At 38.7% G+C, this 26,249-nt stretch overlaps 1 protein-coding gene across 2 annotated transcripts in view; it reads right to left on the minus strand.

The window, feature by feature from the left end:
* The window catches only part of NTN4 (netrin 4), a 126,545-nt gene that overhangs the window by 27,310 nt on the left and 72,986 nt on the right, over positions 1-26,249 (minus strand). For both annotated transcript variants that reach the window (XM_068971195.1, XM_068971194.1), the window contains exon 5: positions 25,691-25,879. In XM_068971195.1, coding sequence (XP_068827296.1) covers positions 25,691-25,879 — 189 coding nt within the window. The remainder of the gene's footprint in view (positions 1-25,690; positions 25,880-26,249) is intronic.

Genomic DNA, 26,249 nt, shown 5'->3' on the forward strand with positions numbered 1-26,249 from the left:
CTGTATCATTCCTTTCCTGTTTACTAGTTGTAACTGAGCCTGTTCCTATTTATTTCTGGGTATATCTAAGAGATCTTAGAGAACTAAATAGCTGATTTTATATTCCCGGGTTGCTACTTTAGTTAAAACTGAAGGAAGTACTTTTGGGTGTATAGACAAATTTTACTATGGCAAAACTTTTTGGTACAGTTTCGGACACTGTATTTGCAGAATTTCATTAGATTATACACCATTGTCTTTTTGTTGAAGACAGCCTTCTGTATTCCCAGTCCACTCAAGTACCATCCACTTAGTCATCTCTAACTCCTTTTTCCTTTGAACAAAGAATCCCTATGGACTCCATTTATAGCCCCTGCTAGACTGTCATGGTATCCCTTCCTTATTAATACTTAATGTAGTTTTTTTCCCCTTAATGCAGTTTTTAATTTACACATTTACTTGGGTAAATTTTTTTATAGCTTGTTCACATGGAGTTAGGGATTCTTGTTTTGTTGTTTGTACCATGAATAGGATAGACCAGTCACATGACAGGCACTGGGTAAATGTGTGTTGAGTTTTTATAAAATGGGTTAATTATACTCAGTTAATAAAGGTCAGTTTTCATTCCAATCCCGAAGAAAGGCAATGCCAAAGAATGCTCAAACTACCGCAACAATTGCACTCATCTCACACGCTAGTAAAGGAATGCTCAAAATTCTCCAAGCCAGGCTTTAGCAATACGTGAACTGTGAACATCCTGATGTTCAAGCTGGTCTTAGAAAAGGCAGAGGAACTAGAGATCAAATTGCCAACATTTGCTGGATCATCCAAAAAGCAAGAGAGTTCCAGAAAAATATCTATTTCTGCTTTATTGACTATGCCAAAGCCTTTGACTGTATAGATCACAATAAACTGTGGAAAATTCTGAAAGATGGGAATACCAGACCACCTGATCTGCCTCTTGAGAAACCTGTATTTAGGTCAGGAAGCAACAGGCAGAACTGGACATGGAACAACAGACTGGTTCCAAATAGGAAAAGGAGTACGTCAAGGCTGTATATTGTCACCCTGCTTATTTAACTTATATGCAGAGTACATCATGAGAAACGCTGGACTGGAAGAAGCACAAGCTGGAATCAAGATTATCGGGAGAAATATCAATAACGTCAGATATGCAGATGACACCACCCTTATGGCAGAAAGTGAAGAGGAACTAAAAAGCCTCTTGATGAAAGTGAAAGAGGAGAGTGAAAAAGTTGGCTTAAACCTCAATATTCAGAAAATGAAGATCATGGGATCTGGTCCCATCACTTCACGGGAAATAGATGGGGAAACAGCGGAAACAGTGTCAGACTTTATTTCTGGGGGCTCCAAAATCACTGCAGATGGTGATTGCAGCCATGAAATTAAAAGACGCTTACTCCTTGGAAGGAAAGTTATGACCAACCTAGATAGCATATTCAAAAGCAGAGACATTACTTTGCAGACTAAGGTCCACCTAGTCACAGCTATGGTTTTTCCTGTGGTCATGTATGGATGTGAGTGTTGGACTGTGAAGAAGGCTGAGCGCTGAAGAATTGATGCTTTTGAACTGTGGTGTTGGAGAAGACTCTTGAGAGTCCCTTGGACTGCAAGGAGATCCAACCAATCCATTCTGAAGGAGATCAACCCTGGGATTTCTTTGGAAGGAATGATGCTAAAGCTGAAACTCCAGTACTTTGGCCACCTCATGAGAAGAGTTGACTCATTGGAAAAGACTCTGATGCTGGGAGGATTGGGGGCAGGAGAAGAAGGGAATGACAGAGGATGAGATGGCTGGATGGCATCACTGACTCGATGGGCGTGAGTCTGAGTGAACTCTGGGAGTTGGTGATGGACAGGGAGACCTGGCGTGCTGCGATTCATGGGGTCGCAAAGAGTCAGACACGATTGAGCGACTGAACTGAACTGAACTGAACTGAATGATTCATGGTCTTCTGGCCTCCAGTGTAATTTCATTATGATTTTTTACCTCACTGCCATCTCTATAGGATATTGTGAAGGCCTAGAAGGTAGAGGCCATGTCTTTTCATCTCTGTATTCCCCAAAACCTACTGACTGACCCATTCTTAGGACTTACTCAATCTCTATTGAATGAATGTGCCTCTCAGTGAGCAACAATCAGGAAATTATTTTATGTTTTCAAGAACCTCCTAAAAGGCTCATACTATTTCTTTTACAGGTTTTTAGTAACACTAAGATATTAAAAACAGAACAAGCAGAACAAATTCATAAAAAATGGAAATGGCCAAATAGAAGAGAATATTCTGAATCTTCCTAGAGCGAGGCTGTTCCCTGCATGAGTGCAAGACTGTGTCCTACATTTAATGAGTCACTCAGTCAAGTAATATTATTTATTATTTGTAAGAAAAGTTCTTTATTCTAACTCTGTGGGAGACATTCCCCACCCATAAATCCTCTCACTGGCAGCAAAATATTTTTTTCACATTAATCAATCTGAAATTCCTTTCCTCACTTTCAACCAATTATATCTAATTATGACTCTTTGTTCTAGGAAATTCAGTTCTTTTTTGCCACTCCCAATGTAATCTGGTAAAGAATCCTCCTGCAATGTGGGAGACCTGGGTTCAATCTCTGGGTTGGGAAGATCCCCTGGAGAAGGGAAAGGCTACCCAGTCAAGTATTCTGGCCTGGAGAATTCCACGGACTATATAGTCCATATGGTAGCAAACAGTCTGGACACAACTGAGCGACTTACACTTATGTACCTTTATACCTTTCAAGTATATGTAAAAAGTTGTTGTATTCTCCTTGAACAGTTTCCTCATTGATCTGAGAATATTTATTCTCTTCCATGCTTATTTATTAGTATCTCTTTTCCTGATTCTTTTTTTGGTCTATTTGAAACTCTCTCCATTTACCTTCACCTTTGTTATACTAAGTTTAAGATAAATGCAGTTCTTAAGGTCCAAGAATATAAGTATACATATATAATTTCTGATTCTATCTGCCTTTGTTTACTTTTTTTGTTTTCATCAACTAGGTCACAATGTGGTGTGGAATCAAGTTCTTTGAATCTTAACAGGTCTTTGGATCAAAGTCTTTGGGAACAGATAAACCTGAGTTCAAATCTCTGTGCTGATCAGTTGTGTGAACTTGGACAAGTTATATGGTCAATTTAAGCCTTGATATCCTCATTTATGAAATACAATAGATACCACCCAACTCATAAAGATTGCCAAATGGGAAAACTTAGGTAAACTGCCCAGCACAGTGTCTGACCTATAGTAGCCACTTAAATGCTAGTTCTCTTCTTTATAGCCTGTCTAATTTTGTTGAGGTTTTCTGAGAGTTTAAATATTTTATCATTGTTTGCTTGATTATATAATGCTTCTTCTCATCAAATGCAAAATAGCATATTATTTATTTATTCAGTGAATTGTCCTAGAGACATTTTAGAGAACAACGACTGGTTCCAAATTGGGAAAAGAGTACATCAAGGTTGTATATTGTCACCCTGCTTATTTAACTTATATGCAGAGTACATCATGCAAAATGCTGGACTGGATGAAACACAAGCTGGACTCAAGATTGCCAGGAGAAATATCAATAACCTCAGTATGTAGATGACACCACCCTTATGACAGAAAGCAAAGAAGAACTAAAGAGCCTCTTGATGAAGGTGAAAGAGGAGAGTGAAAAAGCTGGCTTAAAACTCAACATTCAGAAAACTAAGATCATGGCATCTGGTCCCATCATTTCATGGCAAATAGATGGGGAAACAATGAAAACAGTGACAGACTTTATTTTCTTGGGCTCCAAAATCACTGCAGATGGTGACTGCAGCCATGAAATTAAAAGACACTTGCTCCTTGGAAGAAAAGCTATGGTAAACCTAGACAGCATATTAAAACACAGAGACATTACTTTGCCAACAAAGGTCTGTCTAGTCAAAGCTATGGTTTTTCCTGTGGTCATGTATGGATGTGAGAGTTGGACCATAAAGAAGGCTGAGCATTGAAGAACTGATGCTTTTGAACTGTGGTGTTGGAGAAGACTCTTGAGAGTCCCTTGGACTGCAAGGAGATCCAACCAGTCCATCCTAAAGGAAATCAGTCCTGAATGTTCATTGGAAGGACTGATGCTGAAGCTGAAGCTCCAATACTTTGGCCACGTGATGCTAAGAGCTGACTCATTAGGAAAGACCCTGATGCTGGGAAAGATTGAAGGCAGGATGAGAAGGGGATGACAGAGGATGAGATGGTTGGATGGCATCACCAACTTGATGTACATGGGTTTGAGCAAGCTCTGGCCGATGGTGTGAAGGACAGCAAAGCTTGGTGTGCTGTAGTCCATGGGATCGCAAAGAGTTGGACCTGACTGAGTAACTGAACAGCAACAAATGACCTCTCCCATTTCTCTTCCCAAATTTGACTGACTTTTATATTTATCAGTTCATAAAATATCTCCTTTTGACAGTGAATTTTAATGTTATTTAATCTTTTAAAGGATAGTCCTAGTATGATTATTACTATATATATATATATATGCATTTTATCTATCTCTTTGACTACTTAACATTCTGGTTTTACATCCTAGATTTTTTTAAAACTGAGATTAAAGTTTCCCAACTCTTATTGCCAAGTCACTGTTCTATTTAAAGTTTCATTTTCAAAAACAGTTACTTCATATTGATTCTATGCTAGAATCATTCACAGTTGCTTCCAAAATAAAACAAAGATGTCTGTGTTGTTTATACAACATAAGATAAACTCATGTGGCTTTGCTAAAACTACAGTTTCAAAGAAAAAACCCACTAAGCTACTCCTGGAATCTATGTCAATACCCTTGGGGAACAATTCTTTTCTGAGATGGACTGGAATACAGGTACAAGAATGAAAAATGGAAGGTAATACTGTGGTAAGGTAGTCTGGATTTGATTAACAATTTTACTTCAAAGACAATTTGAAGGTAAAGAATAACTATGCCAGAGGGAGAATGAAATACTTGTTAAATAGGAGTACAAGCAAAGAGTGATTCTTGTGAATCTTCTTGGGACCATGATGAGAAGGTGATGTCTGAATAGGACTGTAAAGGATGGAAAGATGGTCTGTGGCAAAATAGTTCCCATTCAAGGCACTTGTATTTCTATCAGCTGAACAGTTTTCATCTAAGCCAGAAAGAAGAAAGCAAAAAAAAAAAAAAAAGGCAAGAAGACACAAAAGAGATTTGAATGGATGATAAAACTCATTCTTTACAAAGATAGTTGGCTACATAGGGTAATGGTAACCAAGTAACCAGACAGTATCTTGGTAAACATTTGGTTTGGGGTTTAGGGCAGAGGGACTAAGTTTATTTTTATTCACTCTCTGCTAAAGGCAGTTGACTACATTTATTTTGTCCCACCAGGGAGGAAGGAAGGGCATGTCAGTTTTTCAAGCGGTTGTTTAGTTTGACAGAGAATGAGTTCTACTTTCTTTTCCATTCGCTGATTTTTCTTTAAAGGTGGAAAGAGAGTGTGCAATAGGTAAAAATGTATCTTGACATAAAAGTCAGTTCATTTATTATAAAATAACTGTTTCCCAAAAAGAGAACTAATGCTGTTCTAGAAAACATTTCTTCAAACATCTATTTTAAACCACATGTCCCACTAAAGTAAGGGGAATTTTCTATAGAAAAATGTCATGGACTAGCTGTCAATATTCCACATGCAATTAATTTCCCACGCATTGAACATTTAACATATCTTGTGGTGTTAAAAGAACAGAGAAGGGGGAAGGATGGGACTTCATGAAGTACTGGATTCAATAATCATTTAAATGCCAACATAACATAATAGTTTAATGCTACTTCTGGAATATGTAATATAGAAGTAAAAGTAAAATGTCAATGTGGTGGTAAACTACTTTTATTATAAATTCCAGTCTCACTATAACAATTCACTTTAAAGTATGAGGTATTTATGGTAAATAAATCTGTACACTATGAATGGGTGTGTGTGTCTCTGAACAGAATTGCTAGGTATTTATTTTGAAATTGTTATATGAAAAACAGACATCTTAGAATTCTGCCAGAAATTTTGTTGGAGAAAGGCAAAGATTCTGAGTGAGACATTCTTAAGTGGGAGAAGATAACTGAACGAGTGCTTATCAGCATTCATATCTATCACTGAGTTAGGAAAACATGTCTAGCCAGAGTTTTAGTAATCCTTTAGAATTTTCCACCAGAGATATGGCTAATTCAGTGAGTAGACTAAGTTATAGATGATAACTAGCTCAAAACCTTTGGTCCAAGAATGAAAGTGAAGAGAGTTCATCCTGGAAATAGGAATAGCATGTGTAGTGCTATCGATGCTAACCTGGAGACCAGAAGGCTGAATTAGAATCACCAATGATGCTACAAATTTCTGTCGCCACTCCTGTTGGAGATTCTGATTCAATAGACCTAGGGCAGGACTCTGGGATTTCATATTTCAACAAGCCTTTTTTTTTTAATATAAATTTATTTATTTTAATTCGAGGTTAATTACTTTACAATATTGTATTGGTTTTGCCATACATCAACATGAATCCACCACAGGTATACATGTGTTCCCCATTCTGAACCCCCCTTCCCTCCTACCTCCCAGTACCATCCCTCTGGGTCATCCCAGTGCACCAGCCCCAAGCATCCAGTATCATGATTTGAACTTGGACTGGCGATTCATTTCATATATGATATTATACATGTTTCAATGCCATTCTCCCAAATCATCCCACCCTCGCCTTCTCCCACACAGTCCAAAAGACTGTTCTATACATCTGTGTCTCTTTTGCTGTCTCGCATACAGGGTTATTGTTACCATCTTTCTAAATTTCATATATATGCGTTAGTATACTGTATTGGTGTTTTTCTTTCTGGCTTACTTCACTCTGTATAATAGGCTCCAGTGTCATCCACCTCATTAGAACTGATTCAAATGTATTCTTTTTAATGGCTGAGTAATACTTCATTGTGTATATGTACCACAGCTTTCTTATCCATTCGTCTGCTGATGGACATCTAGGTTGCTTCCATGTCCTGGCTATTATAAACAGTGCTGCGATGAACATTGGGGTACACGTGTCTCTTTCAATTCTGGTTTCCTCGGTGTGTATGCCCAGCAGTGGGATTGCTGGGTCATAAGGCAGTTCAATTTCCAGTTTTTTAAGGAATCTCCACACTGTTCTCCGTAGTGGCTGTACTAGTTTGCATTCCCACCAACAGTGTAAGAGGTTCCCTTTTCTCCACACCCTCTCCAGCATTTATTGCTTGTAGACTTTTGGATCGCAGCCGTTCTGACTGGCGTGAAATGGTACCTCATTGTGGTTTCTATTTGCATTTCTCTGATAATGAGTGATGTTGAGCATCTTTTCATGGTTTCTAACACCATACACAAAAATAAACTCAAAATCGACTGAAGATCTAAACATAAGACCAGAAACTACAAAACTCCTAGAGGAGAACATAGGCAAAACACTCTCCGACATACATCACAGCAGGATCCTCTATGACCCACTTCCTAAAATATTGGAAATAAAAGCAAAAATAAACAAATGGGACCTAATTAAACTTAAAAGCTTTTTCACAACAAAGGAAACTATAAGCAAGGTGAAAAGACAGCCTTCAGAATGGGAAAATATTATAGCAAATGAAGCAACTGACAACTAATCTCAAAAATAAACAAGCCTTCTCAAATGATTCTTTTTTTAAATTTTTGATTAATTTTTGTTGGGGTATATAGTTGCTTTACAATGTTGTGCTAGTTTCTATTGTATAGCAAAGTGAATCAGCTCTAAATTATATATATATCTCCTTCCTCCCATACCTCCCACCAAGTGATTCTGATCCACATACAAGTTTGGGAACCAATGACTAGATAGCAACAGTGCTTGAGATAAGATAAGGGTACTGTGAAAGTGGAGGCAAGACTTTGTTCAAAGGAAAGAAACCATTCTACTTTTGGTTTAGAATCTGAGTTTCTGACTGAAAAAAAAAAAGCCTGGTGGCTTGAAATTGGTCATGGTAGGAATATTTAAATAATAGAACTGAGCAGTGCTGCAAATCAGGGCTTCCTCCCCACTAAAAAGCCAGCACACCACTGTCTAGTAGGGTTATTCTCATATTTTTAATAGGCCTGCCATAGGAAAATCTATTGAGGTTACAGGCTACCAAAGGCACATAAGTGACTTTAAGGATTTCAAGTGAGTTACTTTAGAAGAAACTGCTGTTTTAGAACAAAGACAGAATCCTCCACCATGTCTCAGGACACAGTGATAGATTTTTCCTGTATCTTAACAACTAGTTTGTGCCTCCATTTTATTCTCAACCCTAAATTCAGCTGGAGAGATTCACAATGTCCCTTGTGTTTACAGACCTTAAATGCACTGTCCTAAAATAAAATTTTTTTCTAAGTTGTAGAAATAAATTCAGTTTCAATGATCCCTTCTAGTTTTAAAAAAAAACAAACAACATCTCTAAAATCCTCAGAAGAGATTTCTTGGCTATGAAAATGTGTAGTTGGTTATTTGGGTCCCACAGGTGACTCTAGTTAAGGTTAAAGTAAAGAGGAAGTGAGAATAGAGATGATTTAATTTCTCACAGGAATAAATCTATTGGCTAGTAGAGTTGGCTTGGGGCCCTGTTTATTCAGGTTTGGAGAATTTATGGCCAGTAACTAAAAGTTTACACACAAGGACCATAGTATTTAGCATGGTGTTTGTTAGGAGGGAAAAAAAGCCTAGAACATCCATGGAACCAATAAGTCCTTGGCTTATCTGGCAGGGAACTAGTTACCTAACTGTGAATAGAGTCCCAAGAGCAATGTTATTATTATTTGTTGAATGAATTAATGTGCCCAGGTAAATATTCTATTAAATGTACAATAGATTCTGCAAGGAGGAATAACATCAATTCATTCAGATCACCTCATTAAAGGCAACAGAGGCAATCATTGATTAGAAAGTAGGACAAACTTTGTGTTTTGGCACTTTAAGAGGGAAAAATAAAAACAGTCACCAAAGAAATATTGAAGACATCTCTTCAAGGAAGTCTCCCCTTATGCCTTCACACCACCCTCAAACTCTCCTTAAGGCACTTCGTGCATCACTTTCATTGCACTTTCTTCATATAATAGGGGACAATAATATTACCTACATGAAAATGCTTTTGTGAAAGATAAATGAGTTGATACCTATACAACCCTTTGAACAGTGAACAGAAAAGAGCAGGCACTCAATAAATGTCAAGCACTACTATTACATCATCACCACACCACAGTGTATTGAAATGATCTATTACAATACATTTCTCCCCATCGAGGATATAAGATCCTTTAGGGAAGACCTCTTCATCTTTACAGATCCAGTGCTTAGCACAATACCTACTGTAGAGGAGACATTCAATGAGTGTTTCTTCAGCTAAACTGCACTTTGATTTTTACACTTCTAATAAACTTGGGACTGCTGTTTCAGGTTTTCAATAGTTCCAACTCCTGAAAAGACATAAGCTAGGAAATAAAGGAGAGAAGGATTTTGATACATCATTGATGGCCATCCAATAGATTATAATTGCCCAGGCCTATTTAATATTAAAGAGCAATACTGTATAGGAACCTGGAATGTTGGGTCCATGAATCAAGGCAAATTGGAAGTGGTCAAACAGGAGATGGCAAGAGTGAACATCAACATTTTAGGAATCAGCAAACTAAAATGGACTAGAATGGGTGAGTTTAACTCAGATGACCATTATATCTACTACCATGGGCAAGAATTCCTTAGAAGAGATGGAGTAGCCATCATAAACAACAAAAGAGTCCGAAATGCAGTACTTGGATGCAATCTCAAAAATGACAGAATGATCTCTGTTCATTTCCAAGGCAAACCTTTCAATATCAGAGCAATCCAAGTCTATGCCCCAATCAGTAATGCTGAAGAAGAAGAATTTGAATGCTTTTATGAAGACCTACAAGACCTTTTAGAACTAACACCCAGAAAAGATGTCCTTTTCATAATAGGGGACTGGAATACGAAAGTAGGAAATCAAGAGATACCTGGAGTAATAGGCAAATTTGGCCTTGGAGTACAGAGTGAAGTGGGGCAAAGGTTAATAGAGTTTTGCCAAGAAAATGCACTGGTCATAGCAAACACCCTCTTCCAACAACACAAGAGAAGACTCTACATATAGACATCACCAGATGGTCAATACCAAAATCAGATTAATTATATTCTTTGCAGCCAAAGATGGAGAAGCCCTGTAAAGTCAGCAAAAACAAGACTGGGAGCTGACTGTGGCTCAAATCATGAACTGCTTATTGCCAAATTCAGACTTAAATTGAAGAAAGTAGGGAAAACCACTAGACCATTCAGGAATGACCTAAATCAAATTCCTTAAGATTACACAGTGGAAGTGACAAATAGATTCAAGAGATTAGATGTGATAGAGTGCCTGAAGAACTATGGACAGAGGTTCATGACATTGTAAGGAGGCAGTGATCAAGACCATCCTCAAGAAAAAGAAACGCAAAAAGGTGAAATGGTTGTCTGAGGAGGCCTTACAAATAGCTGAAAAAAGAAGAGAAGCTTAAAAGCAAAGGAGAAGAACTCATGTACACCCGTGGCTGAATCATGTCAACGTATGGCAAAACCAATACAGTATTGTAAAACAAAATAAAGTAAAACTAAAAATTTAAAAAAAACAAAGCAAAGGAGAAAAGGAAAGATATACCCATTTGAATGCAGAGTTCCAAAGAATAGCAAGGAAAGATAAGAAAGCCTTCCTCTGTGATCAATGCAAAGAAATAAAGGAAAACAACAGAATGGGAAAGACTAGAGATCCCTTCAAGAAAATTAGAGATGCCAAGGGAACATTTCATGCAAAGATGGACTCGATAAAGGATAGAAATGGCAAGGACTTAACAGAAGCAGAAGAGATTAAGAAGAGGTGGTAAGAATACACAGAAGAACTATACAAAAAGGTATTAATGACCCAGATAATACGATGGTGTGATCACTCACCTAGAGAAAAACATCCTGGAATGTGAGGTCAAGTGGGCCTTAGGAAGCATCATTATGAACAAAGCTAGTGGAGGTGATGGAATTCCAGTTGAGCTATTTCAAATCCTAAAAGATGATGCGGTGAAAGTGCTGCACTCAATATGCCAGCAAATCGGGAAAACTCAGCAGTGGCCACAGGACTGGAAAAGGTCAGTTTTCATTCCAATCCCAAAGAAAGGCAATGCCAAACAGTGCTCAGACTACCACACAATTGCACTCATCTCACACACTAACAAAGTAATGCTCAAAATTCTCCAAGCCAGACTTCAACAGTACATGAACTGTGAACTTACAGATGTTCATACTGGATTTAGAAAAGGCAGAGGAACCAGAGATCAAATTGCCAAAATCCACTGGATCATCAAAAAAGCAAGAGAGTTCCAGAAAAACATCTAATTCTAGTTTATTGACTACACCAAAGCCTTTGACTGTATGGATCACAACAAACTGTGGAAAATTATTAAAGAAATGGGAATACCAGACCACCTGACCTGCCTCTTGAGAAATCTATATGCAAGTCAAGAGACAGAAATTGATGTGGAACAACAGATTGGTTCCAAATCAGGAAAGGAGTACGTCAAGACTGTATGTTGTCACCCTCTTATTTAACTTATATGCAGAGTACATCATGAGAAATGCTGGACTGGATGAAGCACAAGCTGGAATCAAGATTGCCGGGAAAAATATCAATAACCTCAGGTATGCAGATGACACCACACTTATGGCAGAAAGTGAAGAATAAAGAGCCTCTTGATGAAAGTGAAAGAAGAGAGTGAAAAAGTTGGCTTAAAACTCAACACTGAAACTATAAGCAAGGTGAAAAGACAGCCTTCAGAATGGGAGAAAATAATAGCAAATGAAGCAACTGACAAACAACTAGTCTCAAACATATACAAGCAACTCCTGCAGCTCAATTCCAGAAAAATAAACGACCCAATCAAAAAATAGGCCATTGAACTAAACAGACATTTCTCCAAAGAAGACATACAGATGGCTAACAAACACATGAAAAGATGTTCAACATCACTCATTATCAGAGAAATGCAAATCAAAACCACAATGAGGTACCATTTCACGCCAGTCAGAATGGCTACGATCCAAAAGTCTACAAGCAATAAATGCTGGAGAGGGTGTGGAGAAAAGGGAACCCTCTTACACTGTTGGTGGGAATGCAAACTAGTACAGCCACTATGGAGAACAGTGTGGAGATTCCTTAAAAAACTGGAAATTGAACTGCCTTATGAGCCAGCAATCCCACTGCTGGGCATACACACCGAGGAAACCAGAATTGAAAGAGACACATGTACCCCAATGTTCATCGCAGCACTGTTTATAATAGCCAGGACATGGAAGTAACCTAGATGTCCATCAGCAGATGAATGGATAAGAAAGCTGTGGTACATATACACAATGGAGTATTACTCAGTCATTAAAAAGAATACACTTGAATCAGTTCTCAGGAGGTGGATGACACTGGAGCCTATTATACAGAGTGAAGTAAGCCAGAAAGAAAAACACCAATACAGTATACTAACGCATATACATGGAATTTAGAAAGATGGTAACAATAACCCTGTATGCGAGACAGCAAAAGAGACACAGATGTATAGAACAGTCTTTTGGACTGTGTGGGAGAAGGTGAGGGTGGGATGATTTGGGAGAATGGCATTGAAACATGTATAATATCATATAAGAAATGAATCACCAGTCCAGGTTCGATGCATGATACTGGATGCTTGGGGCTGGTGCACTGGGATGACCCAGAGGGATGATACGGGGAAGTAGGAGGGAGGGGGGTTCAGGATGGGGAACACATGTACACCCATGGCAGATTCATGTTGATGTATGGCAAAACCAATACAATATTGTAAAGTAATTAACCTCCAATTAAAATAAATAAGTTTAAATTAAAAAAAAACAACATTCAGAAAACTAAGATCATGGCATCTGGTTCCATCACTTCATGGCAAATAGATGGGGAAACAGTGGAAACAGTGAGAGACTTTATTTGGGGGGGCTCCAAAATCACTGCAGATGGTGACTGCAGCCATGAAATTAAAAGACGCTTATTTCTTGGAAGAAAAGTTATGACCAACCTAGAAAACATATTAAAAAGCAGAGACATTACTTTGCCAACAAAGGTCCATCTAGAGTCAAGGCTATGGATGTGAGAGTTAGACTATAAAGAAAGCTGAGCGCCGAAGAATTGATGCTTTTGAACTGTGGTATTGGAGAAGACTCTTGAGAGTCCCTTGGACTGCAAGGAGATCCAACCAGTCCATCCTAAAGGAAATCAGTTCTGAATATTCACTGGAAGGACTAATGCTAAAGCTGAAACTCCAATACTTTGGCCATCTGATGCAAAGAATTGACTCATTTGAAAAGACCCTGATGCTGGGAAAGATTGAAGGTGGGAGGAGAAGGGACGACAGAGGATGAGATGGTTGGATGGCATCATGGACTCAATGGACATGAGTTGGTGATGGACAAGGAGACCTGACATTCTGCAGTCCATGGGGTCTCAGAGTCAGATACAACTGAGCAACTGAACTGAACTGAACTGTGATCATTTAACTGCTAGAAATATGAAGTTTATTTTCTCCTTAATATACAGGCATAGGCTCTTGCTCTAGCACTTGAAAATGAGGAACAAACATATAGAAGGAATCTTCTAGGATATATCTTTGTAAGTGACTCTTCATATAGAGAAGGCCACTACACAGTGCAATATTTCCAGTGTGTTCTATGGAACACTTGTCCTGAAAGAGATTCCACAAGAAAAGCATTCTCTGGTTAAATTTGGGAGACTTACTTCAAAGCTATATAGGAGTTTTACCATGAACACTGTCATTTAAAGTCTCTGAGAAATCTTTAAGTAAAGAAGCCTTTGACTAATTCATCACTTCCCAAATCTGAAGGCTGTAGAAAAATTCCCATATATCTAATTTCTATTAACATCTTATGGAGTTAATGTTCCATGAATCAAACTTTGGAAAATGCCAAATCATAGAAACACATGTATCCAGATTTCCACCCTTTTCATCAGTAAACCTCTATGTAATTCATTAAAAAATCCAAGTCTATATGCATACAAAGGGAGATACAAGCTATGGTTAATTTGAATGCTCAGGAATCGTAGAATATTCTGTCTGGCTAACTTAAAAAAAAAATTAACTGTAGAATAAGTGCTAAATGCATTTAACCCTTGATGAAAAGTATTCTGCCAACTCTCAAACTTTAAATATGATCACCTGAGAGTTTTGGTAAAGTGTGTGTTGGATTCAGTAGGTCTGGGGTAGGGATCAGAGGTTCATCAGCAACTGGATGATCCCAATGCAGCTGGTCTTTGTACCACACACTGAGCATCAGGCTACTTTTCTGCCTTGGAAAGCACAGTAAAATAAATACATTGTTATTTTGAATAACACTATACATGTTGATGAAGCCACACACTGAGACAGTTTAATTTTTTTTCAAATGTCCACTTGTTTTCTTGATATGAGCTTCCTCATATAAAAGTAAAGTGGGACCCAATGGGCAGAAAAGTTGCAGTCATAATGATTCTCTATCAGTACTTAGCATGAAATATGGTGCACTGTGCTGTGTGTGTGCTAAGTCCCTTCAGTCGTGTCTGACTTCTTGTGACCCCATGGACTGTAGCCCTCCAGGCTCCTCTGTCCATAGGATTCTCCAGACAAGAATACTGGAGTGGGTTGTGCCCTCCTTCAGGGGATCTTCCCAACTCAGGGATCAAACTTGCATCTCTTACGTCTCCTGCATTGGCAGGCAGGTTCTTCACCACTAGAGCCACTTGGGAAGCTTGTGGTGCACTGTAGGTACTTGATAAATGTTAAGTACACTAACGTATTTTTCATAAGCTTAATTCTCAGCCTTGGTAAATCTAAAGGTGATATAGAGACACATCTGCTAAAGAGGGAGTTAATAATATGAAATATTACTAAATAAAAATGAAAATGTTGCCAAACATGTTGCCAACCAAACCGCATGTTATGGAAAATACTTGAAAGAGAGAAAAATAGGATGCGCTAATAAGTGGTGGAGTCTACTCCTGACTCAGAAAAGGGAAAGGAAGACCTAGAGTCATAATCTGGAAGAAGGTGCCAGTTAATAAAAGCCATGCTTGGGAAGTGGACACAGGCATCTGTGTCCCGAACATATGCTGAAATAGTCATAACATGAATGGAGATATGCCTTCCTCAGTCTACCCAGAATCGAAGGCATGTCTGGAAAAGGAAAAAAGGAAATATAGATCTTCCATACTAATCCATTCACCTCCTACAAATTATACTAAAAGGACTAAATTGGTACCAGTTATTTTCATAATTCCCCTATTTGTTGTACCATACTTATATGGTATAAATATTTTGAATTAGGAGTGATTAGCAGTATGAATTATTGGTGGTCATTAGTCAAGTCATTCAGGACTCCAAATGTAAGGGAATACTATGATAATTTAAGGGGTTCAGAAACTAATCCAGAAAAGTGTGTTAGAATTATCTTACAATGTTTTGTTTTGTTCTAGAATGTCATTACTGTGCTGTTCGTGGAATTTTAATTGAAATAGCTTTGGTACCTTTAGTCTTCTGACACTTTGACATTGCCTATAAATATCCTTTGGTAGGGTTCGATAATTATATTAAATGGTACTTATTGACTGACTATCACCTGCTTGTGCGATAGTTCAACCCACACCATCTCACTGATGGAAGTATCCAAGATGAGGGTATAACCAGCCAACCACCCATCTTCTCTACTTCTCTCATCCTCATACTCCTCTACCATGCTGCCCCTCTATTTTCCCCTCTGTAAGGTCCGTCTAGTCAAGGTTATGGTTTTTCCAGTGGTCATGTATGGATGTGAGAGTTGGACTATAAAGAAAACTGTGCACTGAAGAACTGATGCTTTTGAACTGTGGTGTTGGAGAAGACTCTTGAGAGTCCCTTGGACTGCAAGGAGATCCAACCAGTCCATCCTAAAGGAGATCAGTCCTGGGTGTTCACTGGAAGGACTGATGTTGAAGCTGAAACTCCAATACTTTGGCCACCTGATGTGAAGAGCTGACTCATTGGAAAAGACTCTGATGCTGGGAAAGATTGAGGGCAGCACGGGAAGGGGACGACAGAGGATGAGATGGCTGGCTGGCATCATCGACTCAATAGACATGGATTTGAGTAAACTCCAGGAGTTGGTGATGGACAGGGAGGCCTGGCATGCTGCGGTTCATGGGGTGGCAAAGAGTTGGACACGACTGAGCAACTGAACTGAACTGAACTGAAATATTCTAAAATTTTTCCAGTTCTTTGAATATGCTATAGTCTTTCTTCCTTCTGTTCCTCTTTAGCACTGTTTGTTCTCACTGCTGGGAATATCCTTTATCCATATTATGTTGATTCGTATTAAACTTCAGGTCTTAGATCTTAAGTCGAAAAATCAACTCTTGTTCATTGCCCCTCCTATGATCACTCCTGTATACTGTAAACAGTACTGGTCATACTGGTGTGATTTAACACACACATATATATCACTAGTTGCCTATACACACACACACATACATACATACATATATATATTTATTCACACATAAGCTCGGTAAAAAGACTGTGTCTCAAAAAAAAAAAAAAAAGAAAGAAAGAAAGACTGTCTCTCTTGTTCACTGTTATAATTCCCAGGAATGAGCACACTTAGTACACAGTAATATTCAATAAGAATTTGTTGAATGAAAGGGAAAGTTTTTAAAATGTTCTAATTTTACTTCAAGTCTACTGACCTTGGAAATCAAACAGTATATTATGGAAAACATTGTCTCTATAGGCATTTTCATGGACTAAAAAATAATAAAAAGCTATGTGTTTTGTTAGTTTTAGCTACATTCTCACATTTTGCTGATATTTTTATAGAACTGTAATTTGGAGACCAAAACCTATAAAGCCTTTTCGGCAAAGGTCCCCAGAAGAGCTATATTAAGTAGTGGGATAACTTTTTAAATAATCTCCTTTTTCAGGATCTTTTTATAAAACTCTGAAACCATGAGCCCTCTAGTATTTAAAGAGCTAGAGCTGACACAACCTTTTTACATTTTGTAAGAATGTGAGCAGTAGCTTGAACACAGAACAGTAACAAAACAAAAGGTGTTTATTTTGGCTCCAAGTCGGCCAATAAACCTTTTCTATTTCTCTTTTTATTGGTAAGACTTAGACATTAAAAAAATTATCTCTGTTTCAATCTTTTATACATTTACTCATCTTACCATTTTGAAAAGCTGAAGAACTTAAATTTTGACTAGTAAAGTAAAATCCAATGAAATATATGCAGTGCTTTCAAATTAATCTGAACATTATATTAGTAAAATATATTGGAAATATACAAAACTTTCCAGATTAATCACTGCAATGGCTCCCAGTACCCTAGAAAATTAATACCAAAAATTTTTAGGCTAGCATACAAGGCCCTCCAAAATCTAGTCCTAATCAATGTTTCAAAGTTTTCTTTCTCTCTTCTTACAGATCTGCTTGTTACTCTAATGAACGTGACCAGCCATTTGCTATACCAGAACATGTGCATGCATGCTCATTCAGTTGTGTCTGACTCTTTGTGATGCCATGGACTGTAGCCCACCAGGCTCCTATGTCTGTGGAATTTTCCAGGCAAGAATACTGGAGTGGGTTGCCATCTCCTACTCCAGGAGAATCTTCCCAACCCAGGAATCAAACCTGTGTGTCCTGTGTCTCTTGCATTGACAGATGGATTCTTAACCACTGAGCCACCTGGGAAGCCATACCAGAACAGTGAAAGTGAAGTGAACTCGCTCAGTCATGTTCGACTCTTTGCGACCCCATGGACGGTAGCCTGCCAGGCTCCATGGTCCATGGGATTTTCCAGGCAAGAATACTGGAGTGGGCTACCATTTCCTTCTCCAGGGGATCAGAGTAGATGCTTAAATGTTAGTTAGATATTAGAAACTGGGTTTGTTTTAATCAATGTAAGTAAAATTTGCAGAGTCTTTATCTAGACCAGTGTTTCTCAAACTGCTTGCATTAGAATCACCTGGCAGGCTTGTAAAATCCAGATTTCTGGGCTCCACCCCAAAATCTGGTGCAGCTGGCTTGGATTGCAGTCTGAGAACTTGCATTTCTAACACATTCCCAGATGATGCTGATGGTCAAGGAACCAGACATTTTGAGAATCACTGGTTTGCTTGTTGACTGCAACTAAACTTGAATTGAGCTGCCTTTGTTCATGAATCTTTGAAAAGTAAGTCAGATTTTACCACTTTTCTGTTCAAATATCTGTGCTGGTTCATCATTTCACTTCAAGTAAAAGGTGCTGTGCTTTCAGTGGCTTACAGGCCCATATTATTTGCCTTATACCTCTGGTCTCATTGCCTGCTTCCCCCCAAATCCCATTCTGATGCAGCCAAGTTGACCTCCTTGTTTTCATTTTGACACATTAAGCACCTTCATGTCTGAGGACATTCGCTCTGGGTATTCCATCTGCTTAGATTTTCTTAAATATTTGGCCAACTTTTTTACTATCTTCAGTTCTTTGCTCAAGTCTCACCTTCTTAGTGATGAGGTCTATCCTCATTCAATACTGCATCTTGTCTATGTTCTCACTTATATCAGTGAGAAGCTAAAAAACCAAACTTACAGGAATAGAGAACAGATTGGTGGTTTTCAGAGGTGGGGAATGAGAGGTTGTTAGGGGAAAATAGGTGAAGATGGTAAAAAAAAAAAAAAGCAACAACAACAAACTTCCAGTTATAAGATAAATAAGTTTTGGGGATATAATGTACAGCATGATAACTACAGTTAATACCATACTATATATGTGAAAGTTTCTAACAGAGTAGATTATCAAAGTTTTCATCATAAGGAAAAAATTATAATTAGGTGAGGTGATAGATGTTAACTAAACTTATTGTGGTGATCACTTCACAATTACACATATACCAAATGATTATGCTGTACATCTTAAATTCATATAGTGCTATATGCCAATTATTTCTTAAATAATGAAAGTGAAAAATAATACTGCATCTTGTCACTCCTCTTCTCATTCCAAACCCCTGGCACCTCGGATCCTTCTTAACTTGTTTGATTTATAGTTCTTTGGTGATATTATTAATATCACTTAAACCATCTTCTAACATATATACTATATACTTCATTTATTAATTTTATTTGTTTATATTAGTTTTTATTGGAGTATAGTTGCTTTACAACATTATGTTAGTTTCTGCTATACAGCAAAGTGAATCAGCTATGTGTATATATAGCCCGTCTCTTTTTGGATTTCCTCCCCATTTAGGTCACCACAGAGCACTGAGTAGAGTTCCCTGTGCTATAAAATGTTCTAATTATTTATGTATTTTATATGTAGTATTAATAGTGTATATATGTCTCCCCAGCCTCCCAGTTCATCCCACCCATTCCCTCTTTGGAATCCATACATTTGTTCTCTATGTCTATGTCTCTATTTCTGCTTTGCAAATAAGATCATCTATACCATTTTTCTAGATTCCACTATATGTGTTAATATACAATATCTGCTTTTCTCTGACTGACTTACTTCACTCTATATGACAGTCTCTAGGTCCATTCACATCTCTCCAAATGATCCAATTTCATTCTTTTTTATGACTGAGTAACATTTCATTGTATATATGTACCATATCTCCTTTACCCATTCCTCTGTTGATAGATATTTGGGTTGTTTCCATGTCCTGGCTATTGTGAATAGTGCTGCAGTGAACTTGGGGGTGCCTGTGTCTTTTTGAGTTATGGTTTTCTTTGGGTATATGCCCAGGAGTAGAATTGCTGGGTCATATGGTAGTTCTATGTTTATTTTTTTAAGGAACCTTCATAATGTTCTTCATAGTGACTGTATCAATTTACATTCCCACCAATAGTTCAAAAAGCTATACAAATTGGAAAATAAGTAAAAATGTCACTGTTTGCAGATAACATGATACTATACAGAGAAAATCCTAAAGTTACTACCAGAAAACTACTAGAGCTAATTAATGAATCTGGTAAAGCAGGATACAAAACTAATGCACAGAAATCTCTTGCATTCCTACACACTAACAGTAAAAGATCACAAAGAGAAATTAAGGAAATAATCTCATTTATCATTGCATCAAAAAGAATAAAATACCTAGGAATAAACCTACCTAAAGAAGTAAAGGACCTGTACTCAGAAAACTATAAGACACTGATGAAAGAAACCAAAGATGATACAGAAGGTGTTTTTGAATGGGAAGAATCAATATTGTGGAAATGACTATACTACCCAAAGCAATCTACATATACAATACAATCCCTATAACAGTATCTTTCTGAAAATGTTACCCATTGCCATTCAAGGCAGTAAATTAACTTTCTGTTTTATCTGCTTGTTAGTGCATACATTCCTTCTTTTAGACATTTTTATTAGTGGTCTGAAGATGTGAAATACCCCCATACACATATCTATTTAAATATATCCTGTACAAAATGGTGTTAGGGCTGAATATGTTTTAGATTGAAAAATTTCATAAGCAGACCCTTCACTAAGCACACAGAGTTAAGGAAACTACATGTTAGTCCCTAAGGTACTATGGACTTTAAAGGAGTAATTATTTTTGTTATAAGGTATTTTTAGTCAATAAAGAGTAGATCTTATAGGACAACAGTTTATACTAGTTTTTCATTTCTTTAGGACTTACTATATGACAAGTAACCCTCTAAACACTCCACATACTTTAGGTTATATAGTTCTCATTACAACCTTGTGAGTAGAAAGACATTGGAGTCCAAAGACCTTCAACAGCTGGCATTGGGTTACACAACTGTAAGAGGCAGGGTAAATTTCTATTCTAGATCTCTTTGTATCCTACTAAAATGAAAGTCTGATGGTTGGGGCATGTAGAAGGGAGGCTCAAGTATATTTGTATCAGTTCAGTTCAGTCGCTCAGTCTTTGTGACCCCATGAATCACAGCATGCCAGGCCTCCCTGTCCATCACCAACTCCCAGAGTTCACTCAAACTCATGTCCATCGAGTCGGTGATGCCATCCAGCCATTTCATCCTCTGTCATCCCCTTCTCCTCCTGCCCCCAATCCCTCCCAGCATCAGGGTCTTTTCCAATGGGTCAACTCTTCGCATGAGGTGGAGTTTCAGCTTCAACATCAGTCCTTCCAGTGAACACCCAGGACTGATCTCCTTTAGGATGCACTGGTTGGATCTTCTTCCAGTCCAAGGGACTCTCAAGAGTCTTCTCCAACATCACAGTTCAAAAGCATCAATTCTTCGGTGCTCAGCTTTCTTACTGTCCAACTCTCACATCCATACATGACCACTAGAAAAGCCATAGCCTTGACTAGACGGACCTTTGTTGGCAAAGTAATATCTCTGCTTTTCAATACGCTATCTAGGTTGGTCATAACTTCTCTTCCAAGGAGTAAGCGTCTTTTAATTTCATGGCTGCAAACACCATCTGCAGTGATTTTGAATCCCTAAGAAGTAAAGTCTCTCACTGTTTCCACTGTTTCCCCATCTATTTCCCATGAAGTGATGGGACCGGATGCCATGATCTTCATTTTCTGAATGTTGAGCTTTAAGCCAACTTTTTCACTCTCCTCTTTCACTCTCATCAAGAGGCTTTTCAGTTTCTCTTTACTTTCTGCCATAAGGATGGTGTCATCTGCATATCTGAGGTTATTGATATTTCTCCCGGCAATCTTGATTCCAGCTTGTGTTTCTTCCAGCCCAGTGTTTCTCTAGATGTGCTCTGCATATAAGTTAAATTAGCAGGGTGACAATATACAGCCTTGAAGTACTCCTTTTCCTATTTGGAACCAGTCTGTTGTTCCATGTACAGTTCTAACTGTTGCTTCCTGACCTGCATATAGGTTTCTCAAGAGGTGGGTCAGGTGGTCTGGTATGCCCATCTTTTTCAGAATTTTCCACAGTTTATTGTGATCCACACAGTCAAAGGCTTTGGCATAGTCAATAAAGCAGAAATAGATGTCTTTCTGGAGCTCTCTTGCTTTTTCCATGATCCAGCAGATGTTGGCAATTTGATCTCTGGTTCCTCTGCCTTTTCTAAAACCAGTGAACATCTGGAAGTTCATGGTTCATGTATTGCTGAAGCCTGGCTTGGAGAATTTTGAGCATTACTTTACTAGCATGTGAGATGAGTGCAATTGTGCAGTAGTTTGAGCATTGTTTGGCTTTGCCTTTCTTTGGGATTGGAATGAAAACTGACCTTTTCCAGTCCTGTGGCCACTGCTGAATTTTACAAATGTGCTGGCATATTGAGTGCAGCACTTTCACAGCATCATCTTTCAGGATATGAAACAGCTCAACTGGAATTCCATCACCTCCACTAACTTTGTTCGTGGTGATGCTCTCTAAGGCCCACTTGACTTCACATTCTAGGATGTCTTGCTTTAGGTGAGTGACCACACCATTGTGATTATCTGGGTCATGAAGATCTTTTTTGTACAGTTCTTCTGTGTCTTCTTGTCACCTCTTCTTAATATCTTCTGCTTCTGTTAGGTCCATAACATTTCTGTCCTTTATCGAACCCATCTTTGCATGAAATGCTCCCTTGGTATCTCTAATTTTCTTGAAGAGGTCTCTAGTCTTTCCCATTCTGTTCTTTTCCTCTATTTCTTTGCATTGGTCACTGAAGAAAGCTTTCTTATCTCTTCTTGCTATTCTTTGGAACTCTGCATTCATATGCTTATATCTTTCCTTTTCTCCTCTGCTTTTCACTTCTCTTCTTTTCACAGTTATTTGTAAGGCCTCCTCAGACAGCCATTTTGCTTTTTTGCATTTCTTTTCCATGTGGATGGTCTTGATCCCTGTCTCCTATACAATGTCACGAACCTCATTCCATAGTTCATCGGGCACTCTGTCTATCAGATCTAGTCCCTTAATCTATTTCTCACTTCCACTGTATAATCATAAGGGATTTGATTTAGGTCATACCTGAATGGTCTAGTGGTTTTCCCTACTTTCTTCAATTTAAGTCTGATTTTGCTAATTTACTATATTACAGCAGAAACCAACACAATGTTGTAAAGCAATTATCCTTCAAATAAAATAAATAAATGAAAGTCTGAGTACAGAAATAGCATTTAGAATCAAATCCCATACTGGCCAGAGAAGCTCAGAGGGCTCAAACATACCGTGTATACACCAGGACCCAGAGACTCCACAGAGACTGAGACAGAACTGTGTTTGGGTGTCTCCAGAGGAGGTACACATCAGAATTGGATTGCTGCGGGGGCAGGGGCTCTGGTTGCAGTAGACCTGGGTATGGCATAAGCCCTTTGGGAGGAGGTCGCCATTAACCCACCATAGAGTCACTAGAACTTACACAGGACTGGAGAAACAGACACTCGAAGGGCACAAACAGAAACTTCTGTGCACCAGGACCCAGGAGAAAGGAGCAGTGACCCCACAAGAGACTAACCCAGACTTGCCCATAGTGTCCAGGAGTCTCTGGTGGAGGCGTGGGTCAGCAGTGGCCCACTGCAGGGTTGGGGATACTGAGTATAGCAGTGTGTGCATGGGACCTTTTCATTACCTCCACCATAGTTTGGCCTCAGGTCAAATAATACCAACAAAGGTCCGTCTAGTCAAAGCTATGTTTTTCCAGTAGTCATGTATGGATGTGAGAGTTGGACTATAAAGAAAGCTGAGCACCAAAGAACTGATGCTTTTGAACTGTGGTGTTGGAGAAGACTCTTGAGAGTCCCTTGGACTGCAAAGGACATCCAACCAGTCCATCCTAAAGCAAATCAGTCCTGAATATTCACTGGAAGGACTGATGCTAAAGCTGAAACTCCAATACTTTGGCCACCTGATGCAAAGAACTGACTCATGTGAAAAGACCCTGATGCTGGGAAAGATTGAAGGCAGAATGAGAAGGTGACAACAGAGGATGAAATGGTTGGATGGCATCACCGACTCAAGGGACATGAATTTTAGTAAATTCCAGGAGTTGGTGAGGGACAGGGAAGCCTGGAGTGCTGCAGTCCATGGGGTCTCAAAGAGTCGGACACGACTGAGCGACTGAACTGCACTCAACTGAGTACAGAAAAAAACAGGAGTAAAACAATTCTTGGAGAAATATTGTGACGTAAATTCACAATTTGGGGCTTAGTGTTCAAAGTGAGCTGTTCCATGTTCTATCTTCAACAATATAAGAGAACAAGTCTATAACAAGTAAGCCCACTAGTATTTCATGTAAATACCTCCTGCCTTATGTCAAAACTGTTTTTTCAAGAGCAACAGAAATTTTCCTTTAAATTAAAAACAAACTCAAGATTTTAAATGATTGTTTCCCATTGTATTGTTCCTTTCCTGTCTCTGTTTTTTGACCTAGAATGTAGAGTCCTTAGTGGGAATAGGAAGGGCATGATCATTCATCTCCATTAACAGTCTTGAGTGGTTTCTATGATCTAATCATCTCTGAGTCAACAGACATGTAAATGCTCATGTAGTTAGAGGAACTATTCATCCACACTGGACTTTTACTTAAGCTCTGTCTGCATCCTTCATAGTCATGTTTCAGAGAATGTCTCATTTACTGAGCAGATCTTTGAAAACTATACTCTTTCTTTCAAAAAAACCTCATTGGATTTATGCCAACAAAAAGCCGAACCCATTCTTTAATAGTTTAGTATTGGGGGGAACGTAAGGAATTACTGTTATGTTCTAAATTCATTTATGATACCATGGTACCTTAGAGCAGAGTCAACCAGATTGCATTCACAGTGGAACCAAAACCTGTCATTTTTCAGATGTTCAAGTTCACTGCAGAGATGAAAGCAAGAATGACCCAAGTGCAGATAACCACTCTTTATTTCATCAGTTTGAGTCCATTACTGTCTGTGTCCTACTCATATATTTGGTCTTAAGAAAATCTGAGCGCTGCAGAATTAATGCTTTTGAACTGTGGTGGTGGAGAAGCCTCTTGAGAGTCCCTTGGACTGCAAGGAGATCAAACTAGTCAATCCTAAGAAAATCAACCCTGAATATTCATTGAAAGGACTGATGCTGAAGCTGAAACTCCAATACTTTGGCCACCTAGTGAGAAGAGCTGACTCATTGGAAAAGACCCTGATGCTGGGAAAGATTGAAGGGAGGAGGAGAAGGGGACAACAGAGGATGAGATGGTTGGATGGTATCACCAACTTGATGGACAGAAGTTTGAGCAAGCTCTGGAAGTTGGTGATAGACAGGAAAACCTGGCGTGCTGCAGTTCATGGGGTTGCAAAGAGTTGGACATGACTGACTGACTGAACTGAGATGAAGATAATCTTAAATATATCTTCCTCTTGATCATTCTTTTTTCCTTGTTATTAGTCATCTTGTTTTCCAAAATATGGTGCTATAGGAGAAAATTTTACTTCATGGAGAGTGAGTAAGGAGATAGTTTTTATGACTATTGTACTATGCCCACCTGACGATTTTTACCCGTTATCAATGAAGTTAACTGAAGTGTATGAGTGGATTGTCTGAGAATTTCATGACCTCTCTCCCTTGGGTGAGCAAATGAAGGATGCAGTGTCATCTCTTTTGTAAAAATCAAACTTTTCCCCCCATAACCATGAGTTCACTTACATTTGCAGGCATCTGGGGCAGAGAAAGGTCTTCGGAGGTCCCAGTAGAAGCCTGGCTTACATCGCTGGCAGTGTTGACCTTCTGTGTTGTGCTGACAGTCATTGCAGACGCCGCCACTACGATTCCCTGATGCCTCCCACACGTTAATGTCAAAGTGACAGGCATCAGCATGTCCATTGCACTTGCAGGCTAGGGGAAAGAAGGATCAGAGGAAAGCAAAGAATTAAAAATAAAATGACAGTTTCTCTAGTATTCAGGCAGTTACAAGTAGGGTAAGCTGACTGCTAATTTTTTTTTAATAGTTTTTTCAGATTCATAAGTAGAAAACAGACTTGTGGTTGCCAAGGGGGTGCGAGGATGGGGAAAGGATAGAGTGGGAGTTTGGGGTTCAGTTCAGTTCACTTCAGTCGCTCAGTCGTGTCCGACTCTTTGCGACCCCATGAATCACAGCACGCCAGGCCTCCCTGTCCATCACCATCTCCCGGAGTTCACTCAGACTCACGTCCATCAAGTCCGTGATGCCATCCAGCCATCTCATCCTCTGTCATCCCCTTCTCCT

This window comes from Capricornis sumatraensis, chromosome 4, assembly GCF_032405125.1.
Source record: "Capricornis sumatraensis isolate serow.1 chromosome 4, serow.2, whole genome shotgun sequence".
NCBI classification, from domain to species: Eukaryota; Metazoa; Chordata; class Mammalia; order Artiodactyla; family Bovidae; genus Capricornis; species Capricornis sumatraensis.